This window comes from Tripterygium wilfordii, chromosome 16 (assembly GCF_013401445.1).
Source record: "Tripterygium wilfordii isolate XIE 37 chromosome 16, ASM1340144v1, whole genome shotgun sequence".
NCBI classification, from domain to species: Eukaryota; Viridiplantae; Streptophyta; class Magnoliopsida; order Celastrales; family Celastraceae; genus Tripterygium; species Tripterygium wilfordii.
The window spans coordinates 2,070,894-2,098,737 of NC_052247.1; the positions used below are offsets into that span (position 1 = coordinate 2,070,894).

The following is a 27,844-nucleotide window of genomic DNA, read 5'->3' on the forward strand; positions in this document are numbered from 1 at the left end:
CGAGTACACGTCTACTTTGTTAGGATCTTGATTTTGATCCTCAAATTCTTTTGTTTTTTTAAGTAAACCTTTTGAAAATGGGAGACTTAATCCATGATCTAATAATGTAAGGTAATCAAACCCATATAAAACCTCTCTCCAATTATAGCAGGTGCGTAAATGGTCGGTTTCAGTCAATTTTTCCAGTTTGTTTGACAAAAATTGAACTAATCAATTGGTTATCTCGGTTATTCAGTCGGTTCTCACTAAATACGTTTTGAAAATAATCGACTATCAGTTTGATTCGATTTTTCGAATAATTTCTTAGAGCCATAATTCAAACTTATTAACAAGATAGATATGGACAATTCTATAGATTCATGAATGGTTTCACTTACATGCTAAACGAGGATGTCGAAATAACAAAATAATCATTTGAGTAATAGTCTAGTTGGTGAATTTATCTAGGGTCAAATCATATGGACTAGGGAGGTCATGAGTTCGATATTCACTGTGAGCAATACTCTTATGGCCATATGTTGGGTTTTGATCGAATTTTATAATGTCGTTAGTTGAGAAACTTTTGTGCACGCGGGTATGATGACTTGAGTTTAGATCCATATTGGATGTCAAAAGGGTAAATTTGTAATGATATCATTACCAAAATAAATAAATAATTTGAAATAACATTATATTTATAAATGGTAATCCTAGATTCAATTCAACATCTTGTGATTAACAAGAAAAGACCACTTTTCATGGGACCTAGGAAAGCATCATAGCTACACAATCATGTTGTGTTCTTTTTATTGTTATTAATATTTGAAAATAGTGGAGGATTGAGGGGCAAAATGGGAATAAAAGTGGCAAAAATAAAAATAAAATGACTGGAAAACCGGAAGAAGCTGGATCCGGCAGAATAATAACCACACGCTTGTAAAGGGGGAGAGCCCACGACGCGTTCCAATTTTGTAAATTTCAAATTAATAAAGCCTTAATAAAATAAAATAAATTCAAAATTAAGAAAATACGATCCAACGGTCCACATTACATCTCGAGCTTCTGTACCACGCCTTCAAAAACCAGCCTCCCATTGTATTGTGTGCCTACCAGTCCTCCATTCTCCTCCTCCCTCTTTGCCTCTCTCTTTCTCTCTGTTCTGTCTCTCTCTCTATCTCTTGGCGTTTGAAGGTCTGTTTCTATCTCTTCCTCTTTGTTTCACATTCATATTGATCTGCTTGTTAATTTGTAGATCTGGAGATTTCGGTTCTCCGTCATTTTGATGTTTATGTGTTTGAATCGACGGAAGTGATACAGGTTGATTGATCAATTGCGATTGATGAAATTGAGATCTTTTCGATTTGTATGTTTGTCTGTGTACGCGTATGCGTTATGTGGGTACTAGCTTTGTTGACAATCTGTGGGGGATTTAGCATTGGTTCAATGCGATGTCAATATGTGTGGGATTGGTTTTGATATTGTAGGATTTATTATGATGTTTGAACCTGAAAGCTTGGAATTGACATTTTGTTGATTCAATTTTGATGGAAAATGGGGCATCTTTGGACAAAACTGTTTCCTTTTATTTTCAGTAATGGAATCTTACTTATACATTTTTTAGTGGTCTCAACAATCCAAATATTATGTGGAGGTATGGTCTGCTTACATACATCCTGCATGTCCTCATCTGTCCAATGATGGAGTCTTATGCACAGGAGTTGTTTAAAGAAAACAGTTGAGGAGAATTTCATGGTCATGCTAAAGCTGAATCTTGATTTGGCTGCATCCAAAAAGTTTTTAAAAGAAAGAACAAGAAAATTTATTTGACAGGATGTGATTGAAAATTTTGAAATGCTGGATTCCTTCTTTTTTTTTGTTGATGGAGGAAAACAGTCCTATTACATGGAAAATCCATGCACAAAGTCATTTTTTTTTGTGCTCCTTTTGTTTGCTCACTTTTTCGTTTATAGTTGAAAATTTCTTCACCAGTAGATCTTCTATCTACTGTTTCTTTGATTTTTGTGATTTGTCTTGTTTATCTACATTTTACTCTGTATTCTATCAGTCTACCACACTTGATGGCAGGGTTGGTTGTATGTGGAATTATGTGATGATCCAGGGATAAATGTTAATGAGTGCCTACTATCAATTTTCACATACGATGAAATTAATTTTGAATTAGCAATGGCCTTGTGTTCGTCCTGGAATTGAATTCCGACATTCGTCTTTACCATTGGTCCATTGGATATTGAATTTAAATACTCCACAATGAAGTCTCTGGACTGTTGTTTATTTATCGTAATGCGTGCCAGAATATATTTTGATTATCTAAAAGCAATGTTATGTTACAGGCAGTAGAAGATGGCTGACGCTGAGGATATTCAACCACTAGTGTGTGACAATGGTACAGGAATGGTTAAGGTATTTAATAAGTGTCTTTTGTTTGAATAAGTTGTTGATATTTCTGTATGGTAAGCCACAGATTATTATCTGTGACCCTTTTTTTATGGTAGTTAATCATAAAGAACTTTTTGCTACATAACTTTTTAGGCTGGATTTGCTGGAGATGATGCTCCAAGGGCTGTCTTTCCCAGCATTGTAGGTCGTCCTCGTCATACTGGTGTTATGGTAGGAATGGGCCAGAAAGATGCCTATGTTGGTGATGAGGCTCAGTCTAAGCGTGGTATTTTGACTTTGAAATATCCTATTGAGCACGGTATTGTGAGTAACTGGGACGATATGGAGAAGATCTGGCATCACACTTTCTACAACGAGCTTCGTGTTGCACCAGAAGAGCACCCTGTACTCCTTACTGAGGCTCCTCTCAACCCCAAGGCTAATCGTGAGAAGATGACCCAAATCATGTTTGAGACCTTCAACACTCCTGCTATGTATGTCGCCATTCAGGCTGTTCTGTCTTTGTATGCAAGTGGTCGTACTACTGGTAAGCATTTTTATGCTTTTCTTTACTGATTCGAGGCTTAAAATGTGAAATGGAGAACAAATCAAGAAACACACACAAATTTTTTTTTCGTGCCTTGTATTTTACTTGTGAAAATCTTCAAAATATAGTGGGTCTCAATAGGGCTTAAATGACCAAGTCAATTTGTATAGGTTGAGAGTTTGAATTTAGGCACTCATGCAACAGTATATATTGGATCTCACAGATGGTGCATATTTTGCTGATGGGAGTTGTGTGATGAGATGTGTTAGTTTAGCAGGACTTTCTTACCATCTGTTATAGTTGCTGATTGTTGTATGTTGTTCCCTTTTATTACAATTATTGTCGCATGTGCCCTTTCTATGCAGGTATTGTGTTGGATTCTGGTGACGGCGTCAGCCACACAGTCCCCATTTACGAGGGGTATGCACTCCCACATGCCATCCTTCGTCTTGACCTCGCAGGCCGTGATCTCACTGACGCTTTGATGAAGATTCTCACAGAGCGTGGTTATTCTTTCACCACCACAGCCGAACGGGAAATTGTAAGGGACGTGAAGGAAAAGCTGGCCTACATTGCTCTTGACTATGAACAGGAGCTAGAAACCTCCAAAACCAGCTCCTCAGTTGAGAAGAGCTACGAGTTACCAGATGGACAGGTCATTACCATTGGTGCTGAGCGTTTCCGATGCCCAGAGGTCCTCTTCCAGCCATCCATGATTGGAATGGAATCTGCAGGCATTCACGAGACAACATACAATTCCATTATGAAGTGTGATGTTGATATCAGGAAAGATCTGTATGGGAACATTGTTCTCAGTGGTGGCTCAACCATGTTCCCTGGCATTGCTGATAGAATGAGCAAGGAAATCTCTGCCCTTGCCCCAAGCAGTATGAAGATCAAGGTGGTGGCACCACCTGAGAGGAAGTACAGTGTCTGGATCGGGGGCTCCATCTTGGCATCTCTCAGCACCTTCCAGCAGGTTGGTTTATGTTTCATGGCCTAAATTTGTATATGCATGGCTCCTCCAAGTTATAATATCTAATTTGAAGGTCTTTCTTGCTTTTTTTTTTTCGAGTGTAGATGTGGATTGCGAAGGCAGAGTACGATGAGTCGGGGCCATCAATCGTGCATAGGAAATGCTTCTAAATGGTTAGGGACGATGAAGAAAGAGTACTGTGTTGTTTTCTTTGGAAGTTTCTACTTCCAACCCTTTCATCTTTGTTGCTATTTTATGTTGTTCTCATGTTGACTTATGGAATACGAGGAAGTTGATCAAAACAATGAAACATTGTTTATATTGGCTAGTCTATTCCGAAGCCTTTATCCATGGACGTAAGAAATGTAACAGCTCCTATATATACACACACACTACAAGAAACATCAACTGCTCTCTAAATGAGGATCCCTCAGCTAGCTACCATTGGTCTTCTGTCGTAGACTACCAGTGCGGCCTTAAAAATGGCCGCATGCTTGACAGATATCAGAAAGATAGCTTAAGAAGTCGACAGAATGCTTAGATAATTGGTTTATACATCCTTTCCGGTTGAGACCCCGCAAAAAAAAGAGGGAATCGATTGTGAGAGCAATTGCTTCAGGGAGTTGGCAAATCCTTAACGAACTAAACCAGCCATAAATCGAGTGTGGCACCACAATGCATTGTGCAGTATAACAAACTTGTACACCACTGGAGCTTAAATTAAAGAGAGCAAGAAAACAGAAACACAAATTAGGGAAGAACCAATCATGTTAGGACAGTCATGGTCATGCTGTATTACAATGAAAATCCAATAAGTGAGATTGGATCCAACTTCAATAAACATTGTGTCCCCGATCATTCATTTGTGTGCGTGTACCACGCTTACCTCTTAACTAATCAATCAAGGGGGAAAAATATAAGAGACAAAGTAGCTTACACGTATAGATCAAATCAGAAGGTTAGACCAAGTCTTGCATTTCAAGATCACATGATATGGAAAATCCAGATTGGAAAAAAGCATTCTCAAAGGCCTGTGTAGCCAACCGCTGCGTAATCAGCTCCCAATTTACTCTCCAGCGTTCTATTAGGTTAACTGAGGCATAGGAGATCACAATGCTTACCCCCACAGATTAACTCTGTTATGTCAGTTGTATATTTTCCATATTCCAGTCCGGTATCCTACAGACATGAGAGCAAGCTCCCACAGCATGTTGGGAATGCTCAGTGGGTTCACCTTGGATCCAGGGATTTCACACCAGTTCACTGATATTTCAACAATAGGAATGCCAAACCATTTGCACAGGAAGACTAATTCCACATCAAAGCACCACCTACGCGAAATCCAAATTGCCATATCAGTCTAGTATTTCAGATAAAGTTAAAATATATGAAGCAGGTGTAAACAACAGAAGTGGAGTAAAATTGTATAGAACAAAGACATCAACTTGTGCTGCTTAAATATTCAAAAGGACGAGGACCATCACCAAACTGCCATTCGCATTACATTGGAGCCCTAATCTTATTGGTCCAACTGAAAAGCTTGATTGACCCACATTTCTAGGAAGCCTTGTAAATGATGTCCCATAAGTATCCAGAATTTGATGGATATGAACATTCACCATATGGTTCACCACATATAATGACGAGTCAGGGATTTAAGGGAGAGAGAGGTGGGGATGACTGGATGAGGATAGAAACAGATATCAAAGTATCAGACAACTAGTTCATAAACCAAGAGATAGATATACCATGTCAAGGTGGCTACCACCTTTTTGGGAACAAGAGTAAGAGACCAAAAACAAACTCAATAGAGTGGGAGGAATTTCTCAGCAATGTTTCTTCGGCCACCCATACATATAAGGTTGAGGTTGCTTTGAGATGCAGGCCATTAAGGATGCTAAAAGTATCTAAAATTTTTAGAAAATGGATCTTTGAAAATCAACATTTGAACATCTAATCTAAAAAGGACTACAAGCAATAGAAATGTCCTATACCCTATTGAATGAGTGAAACTAAGGCAAAATGATGTCATTGCACTTCAAGAAAAAAAGGAAAAAGAATTGAGTTTCTGAGTCAATTAGAGCATTAAGGATGAGGACGTGTAGTAATCTGTCATGAGATTGGAGTTACCTTTTCAAACGAATGTTAGTGAAGAGCTTCCGTGCAGCACTCCTGGTAAACATCTTAAATCCACACTGTGTTGGAAGAAAAAAATAAACATGTAAAAGACCATAATTATCCAATCAGTGCATAGGTTGAAACGAAAAATGCAACGACACTATTTAGATAGAGTATTACCTGGGTATCACGAATTCCTGGACCCGCAGTCAAAAGAACAACAAGATGAAAACCCTTCATAAGAAAGTTACGATACCACTTCCTCTGAAACACACAAATATGTTCAATCAGGAATTATATGGAAGTGAAGCTGAGAATCAATACACATACTCAGAAGCAAAGCAATAGGGGGGGAAAAGACCACTCAACTGAAGCCAGAGCCTTCTCCTCAAGATGAGCACGAGAACCAAATGCAGCAATTGGGACATCAGATATTCTAAAACTAGACTCACTGGTCGACTTATCTCCTAGATGAAACTGCTGTCTCGCAACTTCATGAATCTGATATAGAAAAAACATCAGGTAGTCCATAGTGACTTTGTAAACAACTTTTAAATGTATAGGTAAAAAAGGTAAACAATTCCCGTACATAAGACTCCTTTAGTGAGTGGGGTCAAAGATAGACAGGGTTGTACGCAAACTTTACCCAAAATATGTGGAGAGACTGTTTCCAAGAATTGAACATGTGACCTCTAGGTTGCACCCCTGCAACTCTACCATTGGCCACATGTCCGCTTGTAACTTTTAAATGGATAAAGTAAAAAAATGACGGCAAAGAAAAGTAAATAATTAAATTATGAAAACTGCAAGACCACCATAATATCATAGTCAAGAGTAATACCCACCCGAGTCTCTAACTTTTCTAGGTCATTAACTTTGGTTGCACCATCCGCATCCAGCATTAGAAGTAATTCACCACGTGAATGAAGCATTCCCTGTTATGCAATACGTTCACAAAGGTAAAGAGCTTGAATCAATTGTCATTGAGCCCTGGGAGTAAGATCGGACCCTTTACAGGACTAAACGTTATAACTGAGTGATTAAATAGGTCTTCAATAGACTCACTTTTCTAATAGCTTCACCCTTTCCATGATTTCTTCCAAGAAGGACAACCCTCACATTATCGACAACATGTTTTCTTACAAAGTCAAAAGCAACTCTCTTAGTTCCATCAGCACTTCCATCATCAATTATGATCACCTGTTCAAGAAATCACAATATAAAGAAAAGCTAAAACTGTAGGAAATTATAGGAGTAAAAGACACCTGAAGGATGGAAACCTGGACTCAAAATGCTTATATTCATATAACGCATTCATAAACAGTTTTCACAACAATTGGTATATAAGATCCTGTAAAAATGCTTTGGCTTCAGCCTAATAAAACCTACTAGTAGAATTTGTTGTGCATAGTGGCTAGTATTAAATATATAGTGGCCATAGTCGTCGTATCGTGTATCGTAGAGTGTATCAATTTCTTAATTTTTTTCGTGTCAAATCATATCGTAAGGTTATAAGTAATAAATTGTATATAAGCTATTCCCCTAATAGACAGAGTTAAAAAGAAATGGATTTAGAGCATGACAAGTACCCAGGGAACCTGGAAGTACAAGACTCCACAAAGGGAAAATACTAAAACAAGCATCCGCCTTTTCTCAAAGTTACTTACTCCAGAAAAAGAAAGAAAATGAGAAATCTCTACGTAACTTGATGAACATTCAAGTGCAACACAAAACCAGGAAAACGAATTGCCACATATGATGGTAATAAAACCGATATTTCAAATACGAGGTGCATGCATCACATACATAACTAATTGAACAAGGAGCATCAAATAGAACGAACGAGTTAAAATTATGATGATGTCCAGAAAACTTAATATCAGCCACATAAGAGCCGTCAAGAACAGTTACAATCATCCATTGAATGCAAAGAACAATTGATACCTCATAAGAAAACGATTTGTCCTTTGCTTCACGTTGTTGAAGATAACTACAAAGTAAAATAGCAATAGCATTACACTTTTATACAGAAAGTCTCCAAGAAATCGAGCAGTAATTTATTAATTACTTAATTAAAAGAAAATAATACACCCCATATGCAATTCCAAGCCTTTGCCAGGAATGTGACAATGAAAATATCTGGAGGCTATTACTCCCAGGACCTTTTCATTGCTAATGGGTTTAGTTGTATCAAATTTTGGTGTTCATCTCACTGTATGAGTACGCTTGAGATATTTATCCCTGCCTCCTCGTAATTCTCGGTGTTGCACTTGCACCCCTTTGGTGGTTTAACAAACTTTTAGCCATTCAAAAAAAAAAAGTAAAGCACTAAAAGATAAAAGTGATTATTTTAGGTACTTTCATTTAACAAAGAATAAGGATAATTTCCAGACTAGTCATGATGATTTAGCAAAGAAAAATGACAGCAGCATTCTTCAAACACAACTTAAGTGAAAGTTTAACACGATCTCATAACAAATGAGAATAGATAACCGAATAAAAAAATGAAATACTTATGATTTAACTCACTTCATGGTCTCCTCAAGAGCTCCTGGCAGCCTATGCTCTTCATTAAAAGCAGGAACGATCAAAGAAATATATTTCTCTGCTGGATCAAGAATATTAGGGCATGGAACCTGCAGCACCAGCTTCCACATAAGCTGTTATCACAGGAAACCATGTACATATAAAACTAGAAAAAGAATCTTTCAGCACAACATATTCATATCACAGGAAGTGCCTTGCCAAAGTCATATGTTGTTTTTGCGATTGGCGAAAGCTATGTGTACATTGCCTCCAGTGCCTGAAGATAAATAACAAATTGGCCTTCCTATTCAAACAAACCAGAGCCAGCTCTACAACTAAAACTTTTCTACGACAAACAGAATGAGGAGCAGTAGTTCTCTCACGGAAAATAGAATTAGAAATAGTTTAATACTTTATAAACAATTATGGTTCCTGCATAACTTCAGATATCTTCCAAAAGACGTAGGCCACGTCATTTACACGTTAGTAACTTCTCAACAACTATAGCGTAGGTAAGCAAATGAATCATATCAAAATAGATATTACCCTTCAACTAGTTGTTACTTGTTATACAGTAATAGCTTGTTCAACAGCTTTCTTTTATTCACTAAGAAGAACCAAGTATTCTCCAACGATTTAACTCCCTCCAATTGATTCCCTAAAACCATCGAATTAGATTCGTATTTCTGATCACAACAACTACAAGAGATCAATTTAAAACAGTCCATGCACTCAGCATCCCCATTCAATTCAGTTGAGCTCACATTTCAATTCAATTAAGCTCAAATAGGGATAGACTCCCTTCACCCCCGATGCTAACAAATTAGCTCAAGCAAAAGCATTCAGGAATTCTCAGAAAAAGATAGCTAAACTATGTTCAGCTAATGAGTTGACTTCCTCATCTCCGAAAACCTATCTCTGATTCTCCCCGAGTCCATAACAGTTAATGAAACCCTAATTGAAAATTAAAAACAACATCATCAACCAAAAAAGCCCAAAACGATACACTCGTGGATATGCCATACCTGTTTCAACGAATTCGGATCCTCGAACATAGCGGGAGCTTCAACGTGACTAACAAAATTAAAGAAATTGCCAATACAAATAACACGTTAACAAAACGAACAAGATCGAGGAGATCAGAATTAAGAAGAAAAAAAAAACAGTAAATAAATCAGAACTAAATAGAGAACAACATACGCGTGATTGTGTCTTCTTCTATAAGCTTCAAAGACGATCGCAGACAACAACCCTGAAAGGACGATCAGAATCAGAGCCGCTAGCAGCTCTGCGACCGTCCATAAAAACCCCATTCTCAGTTTCCGTATCTTCTTCTCGCACGTCTTCCCCCACAATTTACGACTATCAACTATCCGTTTCAGGCATTCAGCGGATTTAACATTTCACCGTTAATAAAAATTTGATAAATAAAAATTTTTCACTCCACCAAAAACCAAAGTTTTCAAAACCGGACCGGTATTTAGCCGACAAATTATTTTGTTCACAATTGAATATGGTTCGACCGAGGTTCAAACTGAGTGTAACGTAATAAATTATTATATATATTAAAAATATTTCATATTTTATAATATTTACAATAATATAAAAATATATTAATAATGTTTCTCTATTGAAAAATCGACAATCATTCATAGATATGTTTTTAAACCCATAATAAAAAATGTAATACGTAAAAAGATGAAAAAATTTTAAAACAATTACTTGTGTGATAAATTAATAATATAATTATTAAAAAAAATTACTTGTGTAATAAATTTTAACAATATTGTCCATTTTAATAATATTGTCCATTTTGAATTATTCGATTCCAATGATATATCGAACCCATACGACTTTGTTATTCATTGACAATGGGAGATTTGTCATCCTTATAAGCTAGACTACAAACCCACCATCTTTCGATATGAGATTCTTATCAATCTCGCATAGCCCTGGCTGTACCATTTCGACATTTGACCCACTTATCACCCTAAGCGTTGCGAGCCAGGGTCACATAACCTTGCCAAGTCCAATGGATCTAAGGTTTTCCTAGTTACTTTTTAACGACCTATTTTTTTTTCTCTTTTCCAACCCGTCCACAATGGACACGACCCATTGTCTGCTAACCCAACTCCACAAAAGAATGAACTATATTTTTACAAACGAATGAACTATATTTTTAACCAGCCTACGATAGTGCCAATCCACGGGCCTGTACACAGGCTCGTGCACTCTCAATGAAAGCACCAATGATGAATACCCGCCACACGGGATAGGGGGTCCAAGTTTAGCATCATAAGTTTGGGCCTAACTCTCTATTGAAAACTTATGTTGACAATAGGAGGTTTGCACTCTCTTATAAGCTAGACTCCAAACCCACTATCTTCCGATATGGGATTCTCATCACCATCACACAATAATATTATCCGTTTTAGGTTCTGGTTCACTATGAATATATAGTATTACGGCTGTGTTCTTATTACGAGGCATTGTTGTTTGTCGGGGATGAATTCTACCCATATATGTCATTTGGTCGAGTAAGTGTCAAGTCTCAGCTCATGTGGGTCATTGTTCTTAACATATATAAATATACTTCACTATTATTGCATTTTATGATGAAACAAAATCTGAATAAATTAGGCTTCCAAGTTCCAACGCATGCCGAAACCAGGACCAAGACACTTTGCAAGCAGTGCTTGTATTTACGTTTGTCCATCATGGAAAGGTGAGATATGTATGATCAAAGGTCGTTGGGCATGCAATGGGGCCTTGTCATGATATTGGTATGATCAAAGTGATATTGAGCAAAAAAAAAAAAGAAAAGAAAAAAGATTTTCATTTTGTCTTACTTTCTTGGACCAATAGTTATGAGTTATGAAGCTCTCACAACTTAAAAAAATAACAAGATTTTTTTTCCAAACCCTTTGAAGGCTAAAGTTAAGATGAGATTCTTTGCGGGAGCAATTCTCCTATGCGGATTTAAAATAAGATTTAAGTTCAAATTAGTCACTCAATCATAGGTCACTGAATGTTAATTTAAGCAAGCTAAAGTCTAAATGCACCCATATTTTTACTCTATACACCCTCTCAACTTTTTTCTAATTTTTTTTTCTCTATACACTCCCAACCCCACCTCAATTTATTTATATAATTTATATTTTTATATTTTTATAATTAAATTTATATATTTGTATAATTTATATTTATATTTTTATAAATTATATTTATATATTTGTATAATTTATATTTGCATATATTTTAAATTTATTTGGTTATAATTTTTAATTTATTTGGAAAAAAATTATTAAAAAACAATATTGTTATGAATACAAGTATATTAATCAGATGTTATGTCTACAATGGATTGAGGTACATTTATCGAATGAACAAGTTTCTCATAATCACGGAGGTGTTTCTTATATGGTGTCGCCCATGCTGTTGCACAATCATATTTGTATGAAAACCACTGGATCATAATAGGGGGCATCGGATAATTTCCACTCATAAATACCTGAACAAAGTGGTTACCATTCACATATCCAATAATGATGGCCCTATGTTCTGCATGTGGAGGTGGGATGGATCGCAATGGTAAAAAAGTTAAAGATTGTACATCGCTTATGAGATGCAAGATGATGTTGTACCTTGATGCGATAAGGTGTCCCATATCAGGAATATTCATCCAACAGTCCTGGTTTATTTGTCTCGAAAAATACAAGCGCATTGTGAATATAGCATGCTCGCTCATAACTACCAAACAAAGATACGTACTCTTCCTAAAATGTCCTTACCTTTTCAATTAAATCACGCCTAACAGAAGACCAATCAAATTCACCTCCTTGAAGACCTAACAAGCCAGCAATAGCTCTAAACCCACAATTACCGTCAGCTGTTACATCGATGACATTCACGACGTATCTTCTCAATATTAGAGGAAATTGGTTGACATAAATTGGTGATGGAACTGGTCGTCCTCTTCTTGATATAGTTGATGATCCAATGCCAATTGATGAACAACTATGACGATGAGGTACATATGAAGTCTTCAAAGAAGCTTCCACATACTCAAATGCAGAGGGATCTCTACGAGTCGGTTTATCCTTCTTTCTCAATGAGGGTCGACCACGTGTATTTTGTATGACTTTTGGTTCGAAAAGTGAGGTAGTGGACGGTTTGATTATCTCTCATAGCTTCCTCAATAGTCCAATTTTACCAGACCGTGACTTCATTTGAAGCTGATCCATAATTTGCTATATTTCAATCATACAGTTGAGACCATCATCTTCTAATAACTCGCTTGGCTTGAAGTCAAGTTTTTTCCAAAAATGATCAACAGAAGATAAAGGAATTGGCCATTTTTCGTGTGCATATAATGATATCTCATGTACACAAGGAAGTCCATGAACTAACCGAACAATACATCTGCATGCTTGGATGTCGAGTCCAACAATTTTTGCCCAATCCATCTCTTCTAAGATTTTTTGTAAAGCTTGTTCAGACACAAATCCTCTAAGCTCTTCGAAATATGATGTTCGAAATCTATGTTGAACAACATTTAAGCTCTTCTCCAAGGTACTCTTTATTGCTGTAAATTGACATTCAAGCAAATTATGAATGGTGGACTCAAAATTACCTTGAGATGTACGAAGCTGGAGTTTCAAATTTGCATGTTGACTCTCTGCCCTGTTTGTTGTTGTATTTCCAAAATGCATGCACCTGTTTGTCCATGCAGATACAAACTTCTCTTTGTAAGGAGTTAGCCAAACATCCTTTAAGTAAATAAGAATCATAGGATAATTATAAAATTCTAACTCAATTTCTGCAAGATGAAATTCATATTCATACTCTGATTCTGACATGACCAAAGCTGACCACATTTGGTTTAATGTGCCCCATGTTTTTTTGTCCCAAAACCTTTTCTTGCAATTGGTAAAAATATTTCCCTCAATACGTCATCGACAAAGGAGAGCAGTAGCCTCAGGGAAGACACATGCAATTGCCTTCATTAAAGCTAATTCTCTATCGGTGAGAATAACCCTTGGCAATAGACATTGATCTATCATGGAGCGCAAACAACTCAGTGCCCAAGTGTAATTATCTTCATTCTCTGATTGGAGCAAGACAAATGCTACAGAAAATGTCTTCTCGGTTGATGTTACACCAACAATCTCAAAAAGTGGCATACGAAACCTGTTTGTCTTGTAAGTGGAATCCATTAACAAAACAAATGGAAAGGCAGGCAATATATCTAACGAGCGTGGATGAGGGAAAAATAAATCTTGAAGCTCATTAGTCTCATCATTAGCGCGATAGAAATATATGTACTCGTGCTCGCTCAATTTATGGAGAAGTTGTCGCATTTGAGACTTACCCACCTTTTCTGCAACTCGATACTTTTGGCGAGCATTGTAGATTGTTTTTATAGTGGAGACATTCTCTGGATCTTTGCTCTTTAGTGTAGACAATATGTTGCGTGCCTTCACCAAATTCGTTGACATATCAATCATAATATTGTTTTCCTCAGTTGAGAGTCTACCAGCAAACGAATGTCCTTCCATGTAAACTGCTATTGAATGATTATGAATTCCACTAAGGACCCTGATCATCCAATCATCATCGGTTTCCAATTTTATTCCTTTCAATTGAAATGGGCAATTGCATTTCTTAGACCCTGTAAGTTTAGTCGAGTTCTTCAAGGATCTATAATTTCCACTACACTCGCATGTCATTAACAATTTGTGACGCTTTCCAGGACCTCCAATTTCCGATCTTAAGATGATCACAATGAACCCAAGATTTTGTCCAATATGACGTGCCCATTGGATTAATTCTTCTCGAGACTGGAATATCTACACATATTATAAAATAATTAGAATTTTGCATTATAGTGTTTGTAACGATACCATTTACATATAAACATACCGTATCTGTTGTAAATTCATCAGTAAAATCTTGCTCGAATGTTGATCCAACTTGCTCGGATGTTGATCCAACTTCTTCTTGGCTTGGATTATCATACTTAGAAATGAAGCAATATTAACATTAGTAATATGTATATACATATATATGTGTGTGTGCGCAAATTTTAAAAAAAATTGGACAAACAATAATGTATGAAAATACCTCACTTGACAAACCTCCAACCTTATTGCCATTTTTCTATATATATATATATATATATATATATATCTTTCAATTTGACAATACGGTTTCTGGGAAATTACTAAGGTCCACTCTTATGAAAAGAGTGGACCATCCACCTCCTCTAAATAACTCTTTAAAAGTTATTACAGTCTTTACTCAGGTGAGCATCTCGAGGATATTTTTTAGATCCAATGGTGTTTGATGAAGGTGGACAAAAGGGTGGATGAAAATAGGTTGGACCTAAGAAGGTCCCCGGTTTCTGAGGTAGGAATTCAACCCACAGTCTCCGCAAATCAAATTCTTTGAGGCTAAGAATCCCCGATCTCCACAAATTAAATTCTTTTAGGCTAAGAACTCGTTACTATATTTTAAAAAAAACTGTCAGAAAAAAAAGGTTTACAAAACCTACACGAAACAGAGCCTAAAGGTATGCTTCCACAATTGCTCATCTCCATAAGTTTCTCTGAGTCTCTGTCTGTCTGTATAAAGAAAGTTGTAGATAGAGAAGCGAGAATGAAGACCAGTTGCCAAATGAACACTACCATATTGATATTGGTCATTGCATTGCAGATGGTCTACAAGAAAGAAATTTCTGTCAAACCCCCCCATTTTCTTGCCATTTCCTTTTTGGGTTTTCAGGGAGCAACTTTTCAATGCTTTTGCTGGGGGTTTACGCCTTTGCTTTTTGTTTTTGGTAATTATTTTTTCAGGGGTTTGACGGCTGACTGTGATATTGTGTGTATAAAACTTTCGATTTCATACCTTGAACACTGTCTTCTTTCTTCACGGGTTCAAGCTTTCTTGGTGGTGGGTTGTCTGTGTCAAAGTTGAGAGCTGGGTTTATTCCCTTTTGTCTTCAGCTTGTGGGATTGAAGAATTTTGAGCTTTTGGCTTCATGGGTTCTTGCTTCAGTGCTACATTCAAAGCTGATAGCCCTCTTCACAATGGTATGTCTCTAAATAAATTTTGGGTTTTGCTCTGATTGCCAGAAATAGGGAGAGTACTTGTAGCGATTTTGTTTAGGAAGCGGAATTGTAAATCTTGTGTTGGCTCACTGTTTGGAATCTGGGTTTACAAGAACAGAATTGGGAACTTAATAATTGGACTTTAAATTCTATTGGGCTGAATGAAAGTTCACTCATTTATTTTTGGAAAGTTGTAATTTCTTTTGCAGTTTTGCTTATATGTTTTGTAGCTGCAAAACGCTGTGTTTCCAACAGATCAGGACCTAATCAGGGTTCTTTCTATGGCAGAGATGTAATATATAGTTGGATTCAGTGTGTATCAATTAGTTTCTTCTGATAAATGTTCTTAGGTTTTATACTTTTATCTTATTATTGGTGGGTTCCTGGGAATCCCATTCCCATGGAAAGTGCCGAAGGAAAGATATTGCATGATCTGATAATCAGCAGTTATGGCTGAAAACAGCATTTGAGCATCTTTGATAGAGGGTTTTCATCTGTCAAAGAATTAATACAAATCATCATAATTAAGATTCTTCTTTGTAACTCATTCGTTGCTATTTTCTAGTCAAATGATCGGATCCTTAGTTTCCCCTTTTCTTTAGGTATCTTGCGCGCTATAAATTAGAAGTTTGAATTTGTAAGTAGGGTAGTCTTTTTTTTGATTTGGCATTTGGGATGTAATTGGAAGATCTATCCATTGACTTGCGTAGGTTCGAGCCCAAAATACGATGGCAAAAGTGGGAATGATACAAGTCGTTCAAGCAGCATGGTCTTGTCAGTCTCAGTGCTTCACACACCTCATACACAGGGAGAGATGTTGCAATCCTCCAATTTGAAGAGCTTTTCTTTTAGTGAACTGAAAACAGCAACCCGCAACTTTCGTCCATTTAATTTGTTGGGTGGAGGTGGTTTTCCTTGCGACTTCAAGGGGTGGATTGATGAGCATTCATTTGCAGCTGCCAGGCCTGGGACTGGCATGGTTATTGCTGTTAAGAGGCTCAACCTAGAGGATTTCCAAGGTCGTCCAGAATGGTTGGTGAGTATCATTTTAGTATAAATTTGTTGCAGCTCTTATTTAGCTATTGCTTTGAACCGTGGCAATTCTCCAATAAAATCAAGTATGGTTCAGTTAGCTTGCAACAAATGAATATGTTAATGGCTTTGAAAATCTTTTGAAGGATCAGAATAAGCCAGCTACGTTGCAAGTAATTCATTGGTACAACCTGAAACGTTCCTGCTTTTTGCTAGTGTGATAACACTAGAGTAGTAATTTTTAACTACTTAACGCGTGTTAATTAATTTTCTTCCCTCTTGTACTGTAGGCAGAAATCAACTACCTTGGGCAGCTACATCATCCTAATCTCGTTAAATTGCTAGGATATTGCTTAAAGGATGACCATAGATTCCTGGTGTATGAATTCATGCCCAAGGGCAGCCTGGAGTATCATTTATTTAGAGGCGAGTGATATTGTTCTCATCTATGTAGCCATTTTAAAAGCCAAATCTTTGTAGCCATTTTAATTGCTTAACTTGGGAGTGAAATCACTTATGCCTCAAAAATCTCTATTTGTTGGGACAGGGAATTCTTATTACGAACCACTGTCATGGAGTGTTCGCATGAAGGTTGCCCTGGATGCTGCAAAGGGTCTAGCTTTTCTTCATAGCGACCAGGCAAAAGTGATATATCGAGACTTAAAAGCTTTTAACATCCTGCTTGATTCGGTATGTAAAATATTGAAGTTCATGACTTGTAGGGCGGAGTACAGTTGAATTACATTCTCATATTGTTTTTGTATAAATGACAGAACTACAATGCTAAACTCTGCAACTTAGGGTTAGCCAAGGATGGACTGACTGCAAATGAAAACTCTGTCTTTACACGAGTCATGGACGCCTGTTCTTATGCAGCACCGGAGTATCTGGCCTCAGGTATATCCTTGAATAGACTGTGTCGTTAACTTCGTTTTTGAACAAGCATGCCCCTTTCTTGCACTGAAGACTGGATCTGATGCGTTGTGCTTTACACATCATCCCCCAGCCTGTTGCCCATGCTTTCCTTGAAATTCCCTTCTTTAGTTCTTTGTGTTCTCACATTCAACTTGTTCTTCTTCTGAAGGCCATCCGACTGCCCAGAGTGACGTATACAGTTTTGGGGTGATTCTCCTTAAATTGATGTCTGGCAGACGAGCATTCGACAAGAACAGGCCATCTCAGGAACAGAATTTAATTGCCTGGGCCATGCCTTATCTTTCCAGCAAAAGCAAAATATTCCGAGTTATGGATGCTCGCTTGCACGGGCAGTATTCACTGGCTACTGCACTAAAGGTGGCAAACCTTGCAGTTCAATGCCTATCAACAAATCCAAAGCTTAGGCCTGAGATGGAAGAGGTAGTCAGAGACCTAGAGCAACTTCAGGACTCCAATGGTGGCGTGAATCTCAGCTGCATTTCAAGCAACGATCCCAAACACCGCGAGAAATCTAGCGATGAAGTACGCAATTAGAAAGCTACTTCATATCCAAGGCCATCTGCTTCACCCCTAGGTAAATAAAGAGGAACAGCTTCTTGACCCATGCTTTGCAGTTTATGCTGCTATGAGGCAAATTACAGATTGGAAATTTAGTGTCATTGAGGAAAGCTTGCATCAATGGCTTATTACTGTAACAGTGCTTGCATACTTAATAAAACTTGTTTTCTTACTTCTTCCACAACATTTCATTGGTATCCATTAATTAAATACCATATTTTCTCGAGACGATGTGGTTTAAAAGAAAAGCCCGAGCATCCCTCAAACTGCAATGCATTTTTTGGGCTCGAGTATAGTTTGCAATGACTCATAAAAACAAAGTCGTGCAGGTTCAATGTATTCACAGTGACCGATAAATCAAAAGTGGATAATATTGTTAATTTGAGTGGGTTAGGAAAAACAGACATCCGATCTGCATGATGTTCATAGTGACCGATAAATCAAAAACAGATAATATTGTTAATTTGAGTGGGTTAGGAAAAACAGACATCCGATCTGCATGATGTTCATAGTGACCGATAAATCAAAAACGGATAATATTGTTAATTTGAGTGGGTTAGGAAAAACAGACATCCGACAGATAAGCCCAAAACAACAATATGGTTGATTTGAGTGAGTTAATAGTTATTTATTGGATTGACAATGTACCACCATCTCACATAACTACAAGAACAGTAACATCCATGCATTCCGTTACTGAGAGCAGGAGATTGGGTGTGTTTGGATAGAGGAACAAGGCGGCTCCGGGTGCGGATCAGTACGTACCTGATCGGAAAATCGGTATTATTTTATTCAGTGAGGACTGTTCAGTCAACGGAAACCTACAAACAAACACTCTTCACGAGACTAGGAGGACCATCGTCAGTGATTAGACCCGACACTGGATTGCACGAATTTGCATGCATATGTTCCCCCTTTTTTGCATTATTTTTTTTATGATTATTTATAATAGAATATAACCTTTTTTTTTTATCAAATAATAGCTACGCCACTTGATTTTTAAGAATTCAATTATATAATAATAATATTAATAAATAGAAAAATATTATAATTTTTTTATAATTGAAAAACACATCATACAAATTTACAACTTGGAGATTTTCATATGGACCTAAATTTAGATTAGCACAAAATTTTTTCACCTAAAAACAAAATAAGTGTGCGATTGTAAGGATGAAATCAAACTCATGATATCCCAAATCTATACAATTTGATAGGGCTGTCAAAAAAATCCACACAAACCGAACAGGACCCAAATCGATCTATTGATTATTATAACATATATGTTATTGAGGACCGACTGAAAAATCGATCGAAAACCCAAAAACCAATCAAACCTTCAATAATCGACTGAACTGTCTATTAAATTTATGTAAAAAAATTGAAAAAAAACCGAACCGACCGTTTTACACCCCTACAATTTGGTGCTAAGAAATTTACTACTAGGTATAAGTGGTTATATGACAATGATTATGTTTTTATGGAAGTCTCAAACAATGGTGAGATCAGCCCTTTAAGGCATGTGTACAACAACGTTTTCTGTCTTTTTTACCACAAAAGTTGTCCAGTGAGCTCCTCGCTGTCTCTCTCGCTCTCTCTCCCCATTATCTTCCTCAACAACTGAATTTACTGAACCCTAACCGGCAGCTCGTCTCGCACTGTCGCTCGTGCACTACGCTGAATCACCGCCGATCAAGGACCACCACCGCTGTTATCCCATCACTTGATTTAACAAGTGAGATCTGTGCTTGTGGAGAACCAGTGCTGGTCTAATCGGTATCTATCTATAATCATGCTATTATTTTGTTGTTTTACACTTGCAAATACGAATTAATGACATTACTTCCTATTAATCTCCCTTAAAAGAAAAATCTCCCTCTCTGACTGGAGTTGCATTCTTTGTTAAGGATTAGGGCTGGGTTCTTGAGGTTCTACTGAAATTACTCGGTGTTGAAACTTGGATAGGGATTTGTTTTCTGGAACTTCATTTTCAAATTTTGATTTTCTGATGAGCTTCTCATATTTTTAGGGAATAGTTTCTTTTCGTTTTTCTTTTATAGCAGAATTTAATTTCCCATCTAGCAATTTTAGCCTACCTTAGCTTGCTATCTCGTCATTTCTCCATTACATTTAGATTTTACTGGCTGATTTTGAAAAGCATAGCTGGGCTTTAATTTACTTTTCATTCCAATTATCCACTACGTCTGACCCATTACTTCAAGGTAGTAATTTGTATCCACTGCAAGAGTACTTGCTTTTAATGTAAGTGCATTACCGGTGCCACGCTTGTTCAGAGATTGTTGGCATGTGATGGAAGGTATAGTAAGAATAAATAGTTCATATAAATGGAACATATAATGAATAATTGGATCTTCATTGTCTATATTTTGCTGTTTATTCCTTGTTTAATTCCTCTTCTAAGAAAGCACGCACTTTATTCAATTTTGAGTGATCATCACCGATGTATGTTAGCTTTTGTACAAGTATGTCTTTAGATTTTGATTTTTGTGATATCAGATGCTAATCCCTAATGCCTAATAGCTAGAAAATACTAACTGACCGGTAACGGCGCCTAGACCAGATCGATCGCTGGCTCGGCTCGGCTTTAAAACATTGCTTTTGGTTACTCAGCTACATTATGCTGTGTGATGGGTATTTTGGTAATGCTGGTCTTGTTGTTCGCGTTCTATTTAGTATTTGGAGTTAGGAAGGTATCCAGGGAAAATTCCTTGTTTTGTAATCTGTTTTTGGTTTCTCAATCAAGAATCTTATCGCATTAACTACCAGCTGCACGTAATTCCTTTTCGATAGGTGCAATTTGCAAATTGTGTAAATCAGAAAAATACGAAAAGGAGTCGAGTCAATTAACATTTATTTTATTTTTCAGGTACTGTCCAAAAAATTTTAATGGGCAGCGTGAAGGATCATAGCTCAGATGAGGATATCTCAGATATCAGTGAGTCTGAAATGGAAGAGTACGAAATTAAATATTATGAAGAATTGAAAAAGGGAAAGTACTCTGTGAAAATATCAGATGAGACTTTTGCTTGTCCTTATTGTCCGAAGAAGAAAAAGCAGGACTACCTTCTTAAGGATCTCCTACAGCATGCTTCTGGTGTAGGCAAGAGTAGTTCACAAAAAAGAAGTGCGAAGGAGAAGGCTCATCATCTAGCTTTGGTCAAATACTTGGAAAAGGATCTAGTGAATGGAGGTGGTCCATCAGAGCCTGTGGCTGGCGGTGATCCTCTTGATGGTTGTGGCCATGATGAGAAGTTTGTGTGGCCGTGGACAGGTGTTGTGGTTAATATTCCAACTAGAAGGGCAGATGATGGAAGATATGTCGGAGAAAGTGGTTCCAAATTGAGGGATGAGTTGACAAGGAGAGGCTTCAACCCGACAAGGGTTGTTCCACTCTGGAATTACAGGGGTCATTCAGGTTGTGCTCTTGTCGAATTCCACAAGGATTGGCCTGGGCTACATAATGCCATGTCATTTGAGAAGGCCTATGATGCTGATCATCATGGGAAAAGGGACTGGTATGCAAATATTGATGAAAAATCTGGGCTTTATGCTTGGGTGGCTCGGGCTGATGATTACAATTTATCGAGTATTGTTGGAGAGCAATTGCAAAAAAGTCGAGACCTTAAATCCATTTCTGAAATGATGGAGGAAGAAGAGAGAAAGCAAAATAAACTTGTGTCAAACCTTACAAACATGATTGAGGTCAAGAACAAGCACTTGAAAGAGATGGAGTTAAGATGTATTGAAACTTCGAGCACTCTCAACAGACTGATGGAGGAGAAAGACAGGCTTCATCAATCTTACAATGAAGGTTTGAGTTGCTACAGGGCCCAAGTTTTGTTTTTCTGTATTCTCCATAACTGGTAGTGAAAAATCTAGTCATTAAATCTCTTTGGCTTTGTCATGATTCTAGCCTTCTATTTATACAGCTGCCAAAATTATTATTACTTTACAAAATTGTTAAAGATATAGTTTCCTGTTATCACAGTAGTGTCATGACTTAATTTTTATGCTATATTTGTTCTCATTCATAGAGGTACGAAAAATACAACTGAGTGCAAGGGATCACTTTCAGAGGATTTTTAAAGACCATGAGAAGTTGAAGCTCCAATTGGAGTCTCACAAAAAAGAAATGGAATCACGTGTGGAAGAATTGGAAAATCGTGAGGCTCGGAATGAAAGTGAAAGGACAAGACTCTCTGAAGAGGTCGAAAAGGTACTATTTTACCAATTCTATGATTGATCGTTGCACTTTTAAGTTTTATCCCTGAATATTGGAATATACTAGTCATGAAAGTGTCTTAAACGTTCTTTATAAAAAGGATGTGACTAAATTCCTTGAGAACCAACTTCGCGGAGCAAAAGATATATGTAACACAATTCCATTTCTATCTTTTGTTTTCTTTCGTAGTTTTTTATTTTTATTTTTTTTCTCCCAGTTTCCCTTTTGATACAGTATTCATCAGATTGTGAGGCAGGCTTTTAGCAATTTTCCTTATGTATGTGTGAGAATCAACAATCTTTTATCCCTTATCTTTAGATATTATGCAAATATCTCCTTCCTGGATACAGAAACTCGTGCCTTTTGAGAGAGAGTCCTTTTTTGGAACCAGTGTGTGTTGTGGACAATGCACTTGCAAGCTTTACAATCTCTGTCTCCCTATCTTTTGTCCTCATTTCTTCTTCATTCTCTATTTGCCACTATCTTGAACAGTTCATGTCCCTCTCTTTATAATGTATATTTCATATTTATACACATATGGATTCATATACATGTTATCAGTTATCCTGCCACTTCACTTTTGTAATTGGGTGGTCTGTTTATGTAACAGTTTGGTCAAGATACATGGTATTAAAAGTGCTATTTGATCAAATTATCTGACAAAAAATGGTTGTTGCTCTCACATTTAATTGTATGTTATTAAGAATTAAGCTCCCTAGTAAACTACACAGCCACATGAATATGTCTAGATGCAGTTTGGTATTTGTTAAATGGCTTTAATTTTCTGAATGCTCTATCATAACAGTCTCTTGCTATCTGAAGATATGGCATCAGAAAATTTGGTAGATCTGTTTGCCTATTTGCTGTTGCAATTTCAATTTGAGTTGTTAAAAAGATTGTGCATGCTGATAGGTTGGCGATGTACATGCTTGCCGACACTAACTTTATTATTCTTTCAGAATGCCATTAGAAATAGCTTGCTGCAATCTGCTTCTTTGGAGCAACAGAAGGCAGATGAAAGTGTCCTGAAATTGGCTGACTACCAAAAGGTACTGTATTTGTTTTAAGGTGCTGAAGCCTCAATCACATTATTTTCTTATTATTTAAAGAATAGATCGGTGATGTGACTGAGACTGCAATTTCTTTTAGAGGGAAAAAGAGGTTCTTCATGAAAAGATCATTTGGCTAGAGAAGCAGCTGGATGCGAAACAAACTCTGGAGTTGGAGATTGAGCAAATGAGAGGAAAGTTAAATGTCAAGCAGCACATGGCTGATGGTGATGTGGAAGTCATGCAAGAGGTGGAGGAAATCCTCAAGAATAAGAGAGAAAAGGAACAGGAGCTTGAAGATTTAGATGAATTGAACCAAACACTTATTATAAGGGAGCATAAGAGCAATGAGGAGCTGCAGGAAGCGCGTAAAGAACTAATTAATGTGGGTAACTATTTTGTAAACTGATGAAATGAGAGATGGAAGCAAGTACAGAAGAGCTTGTTGAAATATACTGCCTTGGTATATTGTATAAATTATTAGATCAGGGGTTTTATGTATACATCTCAAGGTTTTTTGAAGCTATTGTGCAGCAGTATTATATTTCCTGTGAACCTTGTCTCTCCTTGAAGTTTTCTTACTCACATCACTAGCTTTTTTAGAGTGGGAAGCTTTACTGATTTACTTACTTTGTAGGGATTGCAAGAAATATCAACTCGTGCTCATATTGGTGTTAAGCGAATGGGAGAACTTAACAGCAAACCATTCCATGAAGCAATGAAAAGAAAATATGACCCTGAAGAGGCTGAAGATAGAGCATCAGAATTATGCACATTGTGGGAAGAATATCTCAAAGATCCAGATTGGCATCCTTTCAGAGTCATAACAGTTGGAGAGAAAACTGAGGTTTGCCTTTCTTCAATTTCATAAATTGATGATATCTAGCCCTGCAGCTTCTTCTTTATGCAAGTTTTGTCTGCTCCATATTAAGCACTGCATGTGATTGTAATCTCATAAATAGCTCTGCCAGCATGAGAGGAATCTCTGTACGTTGTGCTTCACAACTGGTGTCCTGACATTCTTTTGTGGCGGAGTCTTATTTTCTATTTTTGTGGTCTTAATGTACTCATGCTTCTGAGTATATGCGAAATTTTCTCTCTTTGAAATAGCTTATGAAGTTGTAATTGTCCCCTATAAAGGTAAAATGTGTTTCAATTCCCAAAGTTCTCACAATGTTCCACCTGAATCCCTAAACTTTTGTAATTGATCTTGTTTAGTTCTATCCTTTCGATTCTTTCCAATGTTTTTCTTATGCTTTAGTCTGGACATGCATGGGGGAGAGAGATTGTATCGCTAACCAATCCCCTTGTGAGGACTTGCAAAATGCTCGATTAATGGAGCAAAAATATTCTAGTACCTTAGATGTAGTGGAGACGCGCCTACCATGTTCCCTGTGTGTCAATAAAGGAAGGATATCATAAGAAATGAGGTTATTCGAGCAAGGTTTGGGATATCATACTATAGCATACTAGTTGTAGACTGGCAGTCTTGTTCTTTCTCTTTGGTTTGCTCTATCTTTGTGCCCCTTAATTAAGTTCTTTGCCTTAAAAAAAGATAGATGGGATACGAAAGGGCGTGGACTTTGGAAGATTTTTGGATATCATAGCTTTAGATAGGAACAATAGTTGAAAGGGAATCCACATAATCGACTCCAACTAACTTCTCTTATGAATTTGAGTAGTTGACTCCAAATTGTTTTAGAGAAACTTTAAATGATAGCGATGACTATCAATTCTTTCCATTGTTGTCATGCTTTCCAAATCAATGATTGAGAAATTGTTAAGGTGAAAGTCCACTTCCCTTTGTACAGCTGAACCTTGCTTATACAGTTTAACTACCCCAACCATTCGTGAGAGTAAAATAGGGATTTGAAGTTATATTCAGGACAATTTTCTATCCACTTCTGTAATTCATTTGTTTTGGTTGAAGGTGAAAATAAGAAGAAATTTTTTTCGAATGGACCACTAATACAAGGATTAAATGTGAATGGCATCGACAAAAGCATAGGCACTAAATGTTCCCTAGTGGAAACTTCATGCACTAACAAATTATCCCCCCCCCCCCCCCCCACCAAATGTCACTGTTTCTTCTTTTTTGAAGTGCTCCTTGCTTATTGGTATTGCTTTGGCATTTTGACTTAAAATCAGTTTTTTTTTTTTTTATGATTTTTTCAGAGGATAATTGACAAAGAAGATGAGAAATTGAAATCTCTGAAGAAAGAATTTGGTGATGAAGTGTACAATGCTGTGACAACTGCTTTAACTGAGATAGTTGAATACAACCCTAGTGGAAATTACATAACTTCAGAGCTGTGGAACTTTAAAGATGGAAGGCGGGCAACTTTGCCAGAGGGAGTTCTATTTATATTGAAGCTGTGGGATTTGCAGAAACGCAAGAGAGGAATGTAATGAAGGTTGGTATCTACATGTTCTCTATAGTGACAGGATTAATAAAACACTCGTACTGAGTATTGACAAAGAAAATGTCCTTAAAAGAAGGCATATCAAACTAGATTTTGCCTCATTTTTGTGCATTATCAATAAAGATTACCTTTTTCATCCAAGGGAAAAAGGAGGAAGGCATATACTCATAAATGACTAGTTTCAAACATTGGTAACTTCTGCATTCTGACAGTAATTCTTTTTCTAAAGCCCATGGTCCATGAGTTCTTTGTTTCTCATTTGTTGGACAGTACAGTTAGGACAGCCCTCTTCCCTATATTGCCTCACAACCATCCTACCAAGCGGGGCCCAGAACCTCCTTGTCTAATAAGAGTGCTGCTGTCCCTGTTGGATCAGTTATTTGCCCTTTACTGTCTAGTATGTTACTTGCAGAAAAAAAAAAGTTTTACTTGTGTTAGAGAACTGCCTTTTTGCTTTTGAATATACAGACCTTAGCTTGAAAACACTTTAGAATAATGTTTGAGATCCCCAAAAAGTGCTCCCAAAAGACCTCTATTTAAAGTGAAGTGTTGGATGTGAAGTGGGCTCTACATGTGTATTTTTAATCAATGGTTATTTTAATGCCACATAGGTTTGGGGGTCTTTTGGGGTCACAAAATGGGGGATGTAGCATTGTCCAACATTTTAATGGGTGAGGAAGAGTAAGAAGTGTCTCATGTAATACAGTCTTGATGAGAAAGAAGATCCAGTTCAATAGCATTGGAGACAAAGATATATAAGTTTGATCAGAGAAAGTATGTATGTACATCTACTAATGGACACACACTGTACTGCCATTTGGTCTGTCAGGAAGTGTAGATAAGTCATATTACCTTGAATTTGTATTTGCAATTTTAGTTGTGTGATTTGAGATTCAGAAGATGCAAGAAACATAGTTATTTGTGCCTTGTCGAATAATGCTAATTGTGTCAAATTTCTTAGACACTGTTTTATGCCCTTGAGTGCTCTTAATATTTCATAACAAGGCATCTCCCTCATCATGTCTTTTCAAAACAAGAATAGAAGTTTTTTCACGCATTGCATTTATCTTATCATATGCGTTTAACTAGTCCTTTTTTTTTTTTTTTTTTTTTTTTCCCCCTGATCGGCTTCCATATATTAGTTGAAATCATAGAGCTTACTGAATATGACTACTTGATTGATGTTTTTCTGAGACAACTTACAATTTTGTTATTCCCTCATTTGAAATGCGGCTGTTACAGGAACCAGAGTGCCAAGTGCTTGAAAATGTGGCGGCGGTCTCTGAAACTGGAAGACATGTAACGGGCACATCAGATTATATGACGAACTGTCCTGTAATAAGAAGGGTACAAGGCACCTTCTCCCTGTAAAGTAGTGTCTTATAAAACCCTGTCTAAATTTATGTGTTGGATTTAGCATGTTGTTTGAGAAACTTGAAGAAAAACATGTGGACTAAGAACCGGCGAGTTTTCATTGCCTGGTGTATGAATGCATCATGCATTTAGTAATAAATGGATTTGATGATTGTCTGATGGCTTACATGACTGTTGATGCTAGGTAGGATGGGTGTGGTCTGATAAAGCCTGGCCTACGTCTGAAGAGATAGATGCAAGCTCCACTAATTCTTGGTGGGGGACCTAATCTCCCTTAGTTTTATATTGCAATTAATTACGTCATATATAGTCTGTGTGGGATTGTTGGTGAAGCTTTTGGACAGGATTATGGTGGTGTGGTTATTTCTGTATTGCAAGGAAGGAGAAGGCTTGTCTTCTTGGGATGGGGATGTGGCGAGAGGCGTGTTGAAAAGGCATGGGTAGATCTGTATTGTTGAAACATTAGCATTTGCATTTGCATGGTGAAATACACAATCTAGTTACTTTTAGTTTGTGATGGAATTATAGACTTCAAAAACTGAAATAATAAAATTGATTGAAGAGTTGGGATAGGAGG

At 37.0% G+C, this 27,844-nt stretch overlaps 6 protein-coding genes across 6 annotated transcripts; 3 read left to right on the forward strand and 3 right to left on the reverse strand.

Moving 5' to 3' along the window:
- Positions 1 to 1,091: 1,091 nt before the first annotated feature.
- Positions 1,092 to 4,252, forward strand: LOC119981146 (actin-like). The gene is made up of 5 exons (XM_038824186.1): positions 1,092 to 1,170; positions 2,331 to 2,400; positions 2,530 to 2,923; positions 3,289 to 3,902; positions 4,004 to 4,252. The coding sequence occupies exons 2-5, from the start codon at positions 2,341 to 2,343 to the stop codon at positions 4,067 to 4,069; spliced, it is 1,134 nt and encodes a 377-aa protein (XP_038680114.1). The 5' UTR covers positions 1,092 to 1,170; positions 2,331 to 2,340; the 3' UTR covers positions 4,070 to 4,252.
- Positions 4,253 to 4,633: 381 nt separating this feature from the next.
- LOC119980419 (dolichyl-phosphate beta-glucosyltransferase) lies at positions 4,634 to 9,945 on the reverse strand. The gene is made up of 10 exons (XM_038823108.1): positions 9,744 to 9,945; positions 9,569 to 9,617; positions 8,547 to 8,653; positions 7,962 to 8,007; positions 7,083 to 7,217; positions 6,863 to 6,952; positions 6,387 to 6,518; positions 6,198 to 6,281; positions 6,030 to 6,094; positions 4,634 to 5,230 (listed from the first exon to the last, which is right to left on the reverse strand). Exons 1-10 carry the CDS (start codon positions 9,854 to 9,856, stop codon positions 5,044 to 5,046), a joined length of 1,008 nt encoding a protein of 335 aa, XP_038679036.1. The 5' UTR covers positions 9,857 to 9,945; the 3' UTR covers positions 4,634 to 5,043.
- A 1,935-nt stretch (positions 9,946 to 11,880) lies between these two features.
- LOC119981269 lies at positions 11,881 to 13,420 on the reverse strand. The gene is made up of 3 exons (XM_038824326.1): positions 12,811 to 13,420; positions 12,335 to 12,684; positions 11,881 to 12,234 (listed from the first exon to the last, which is right to left on the reverse strand). Exons 1-3 carry the CDS (start codon positions 13,418 to 13,420, stop codon positions 11,881 to 11,883), a joined length of 1,314 nt encoding a protein of 437 aa, XP_038680254.1.
- Positions 13,421 to 13,495: 75 nt separating this feature from the next.
- LOC119981270 (protein FAR1-RELATED SEQUENCE 4-like) lies at positions 13,496 to 14,698 on the reverse strand. Its single transcript, XM_038824327.1, has 3 exons — positions 14,681 to 14,698; positions 14,466 to 14,561; positions 13,496 to 14,392 (listed from the first exon to the last, which is right to left on the reverse strand). The coding sequence occupies exons 1-3, from the start codon at positions 14,696 to 14,698 to the stop codon at positions 13,496 to 13,498; spliced, it is 1,011 nt and encodes a 336-aa protein (XP_038680255.1).
- Positions 14,699 to 15,125: 427 nt separating this feature from the next.
- On the forward strand, positions 15,126 to 18,382 carry LOC119980952 (probable serine/threonine-protein kinase PBL9). Its single transcript, XM_038823861.1, has 6 exons — positions 15,126 to 15,634; positions 16,363 to 16,688; positions 16,975 to 17,110; positions 17,232 to 17,374; positions 17,458 to 17,581; positions 17,769 to 18,382. The coding sequence occupies exons 1-6, from the start codon at positions 15,583 to 15,585 to the stop codon at positions 18,152 to 18,154; spliced, it is 1,167 nt and encodes a 388-aa protein (XP_038679789.1). The 5' UTR covers positions 15,126 to 15,582; the 3' UTR covers positions 18,155 to 18,382.
- A 1,436-nt stretch (positions 18,383 to 19,818) lies between these two features.
- On the forward strand, positions 19,819 to 27,433 carry LOC119980951 (protein INVOLVED IN DE NOVO 2). Its single transcript, XM_038823860.1, has 8 exons — positions 19,819 to 19,954; positions 21,066 to 22,010; positions 22,234 to 22,415; positions 23,381 to 23,470; positions 23,571 to 23,855; positions 24,108 to 24,317; positions 25,646 to 25,884; positions 27,136 to 27,433. Exons 2-7 carry the CDS (start codon positions 21,086 to 21,088, stop codon positions 25,877 to 25,879), a joined length of 1,926 nt encoding a protein of 641 aa, XP_038679788.1. The 5' UTR covers positions 19,819 to 19,954; positions 21,066 to 21,085; the 3' UTR covers positions 25,880 to 25,884; positions 27,136 to 27,433.
- Positions 27,434 to 27,844: the final 411 nt, after the last annotated feature.

Bases quoted from the DNA above. Each gene is read 5' to 3' on its own strand.
- LOC119981146 (XM_038824186.1), top strand. From the start codon at position 2,341: ATGGCTGACGCTGAGGATATTCAACCACTAGTGTGTGACAATGGTACA. The intron at 2,924-3,288 runs GTAAGCATTTTT...CTTTCTATGCAG, and splicing joins TGCAAGTGGTCGTACTACTG to GTATTGTGTTGGATTCTGGT. The intron at 3,903-4,003 runs GTTGGTTTATGT...TTTCGAGTGTAG, and splicing joins CTCTCAGCACCTTCCAGCAG to ATGTGGATTGCGAAGGCAGA.
- LOC119980419 (XM_038823108.1), bottom strand. From the start codon at position 9,856: ATGGGGTTTTTATGGACGGTCGCAGAGCTGCTAGCGGCTCTGATTCTG. The intron at 6,953-7,082 runs GTGAGTCTATTG...ATTGCATAACAG, and splicing joins AGGGTGAAGCTATTAGAAAA to GGAATGCTTCATTCACGTGG. The intron at 6,282-6,386 runs GTTGAGTGGTCT...TGTGTGTTTCAG, and splicing joins AGGAGAAGGCTCTGGCTTCA to AGGAAGTGGTATCGTAACTT.
- LOC119981269 (XM_038824326.1), bottom strand. From the start codon at position 13,420: ATGTGGTCAGCTTTGGTCATGTCAGAATCAGAGTATGAATATGAATTT. The intron at 12,685-12,810 runs GTATGATTGAAA...TCGAACCAAAAG, and splicing joins AGAAGATGATGGTCTCAACT to TCATACAAAATACACGTGGT. The intron at 12,235-12,334 runs GTAAGGACATTT...CAAATAAACCAG, and splicing joins GGCGTGATTTAATTGAAAAG to GACTGTTGGATGAATATTCC.
- LOC119981270 (XM_038824327.1), bottom strand. The intron at 14,393-14,465 runs GTATGTTTATAT...TAATATGTGTAG, and splicing joins ATGAATTTACAACAGATACG to ATATTCCAGTCTCGAGAAGA.
- LOC119980952 (XM_038823861.1), top strand. From the start codon at position 15,583: ATGGGTTCTTGCTTCAGTGCTACATTCAAAGCTGATAGCCCTCTTCAC. The intron at 15,635-16,362 runs GTATGTCTCTAA...TGACTTGCGTAG, and splicing joins TGATAGCCCTCTTCACAATG to GTTCGAGCCCAAAATACGAT. The intron at 17,111-17,231 runs GCGAGTGATATT...TTGTTGGGACAG, and splicing joins GGAGTATCATTTATTTAGAG to GGAATTCTTATTACGAACCA.
- LOC119980951 (XM_038823860.1), top strand. From the start codon at position 21,086: ATGGGCAGCGTGAAGGATCATAGCTCAGATGAGGATATCTCAGATATC. The intron at 22,011-22,233 runs GTTTGAGTTGCT...TCTCATTCATAG, and splicing joins TCATCAATCTTACAATGAAG to AGGTACGAAAAATACAACTG. The intron at 23,471-23,570 runs GTACTGTATTTG...AATTTCTTTTAG, and splicing joins AATTGGCTGACTACCAAAAG to AGGGAAAAAGAGGTTCTTCA.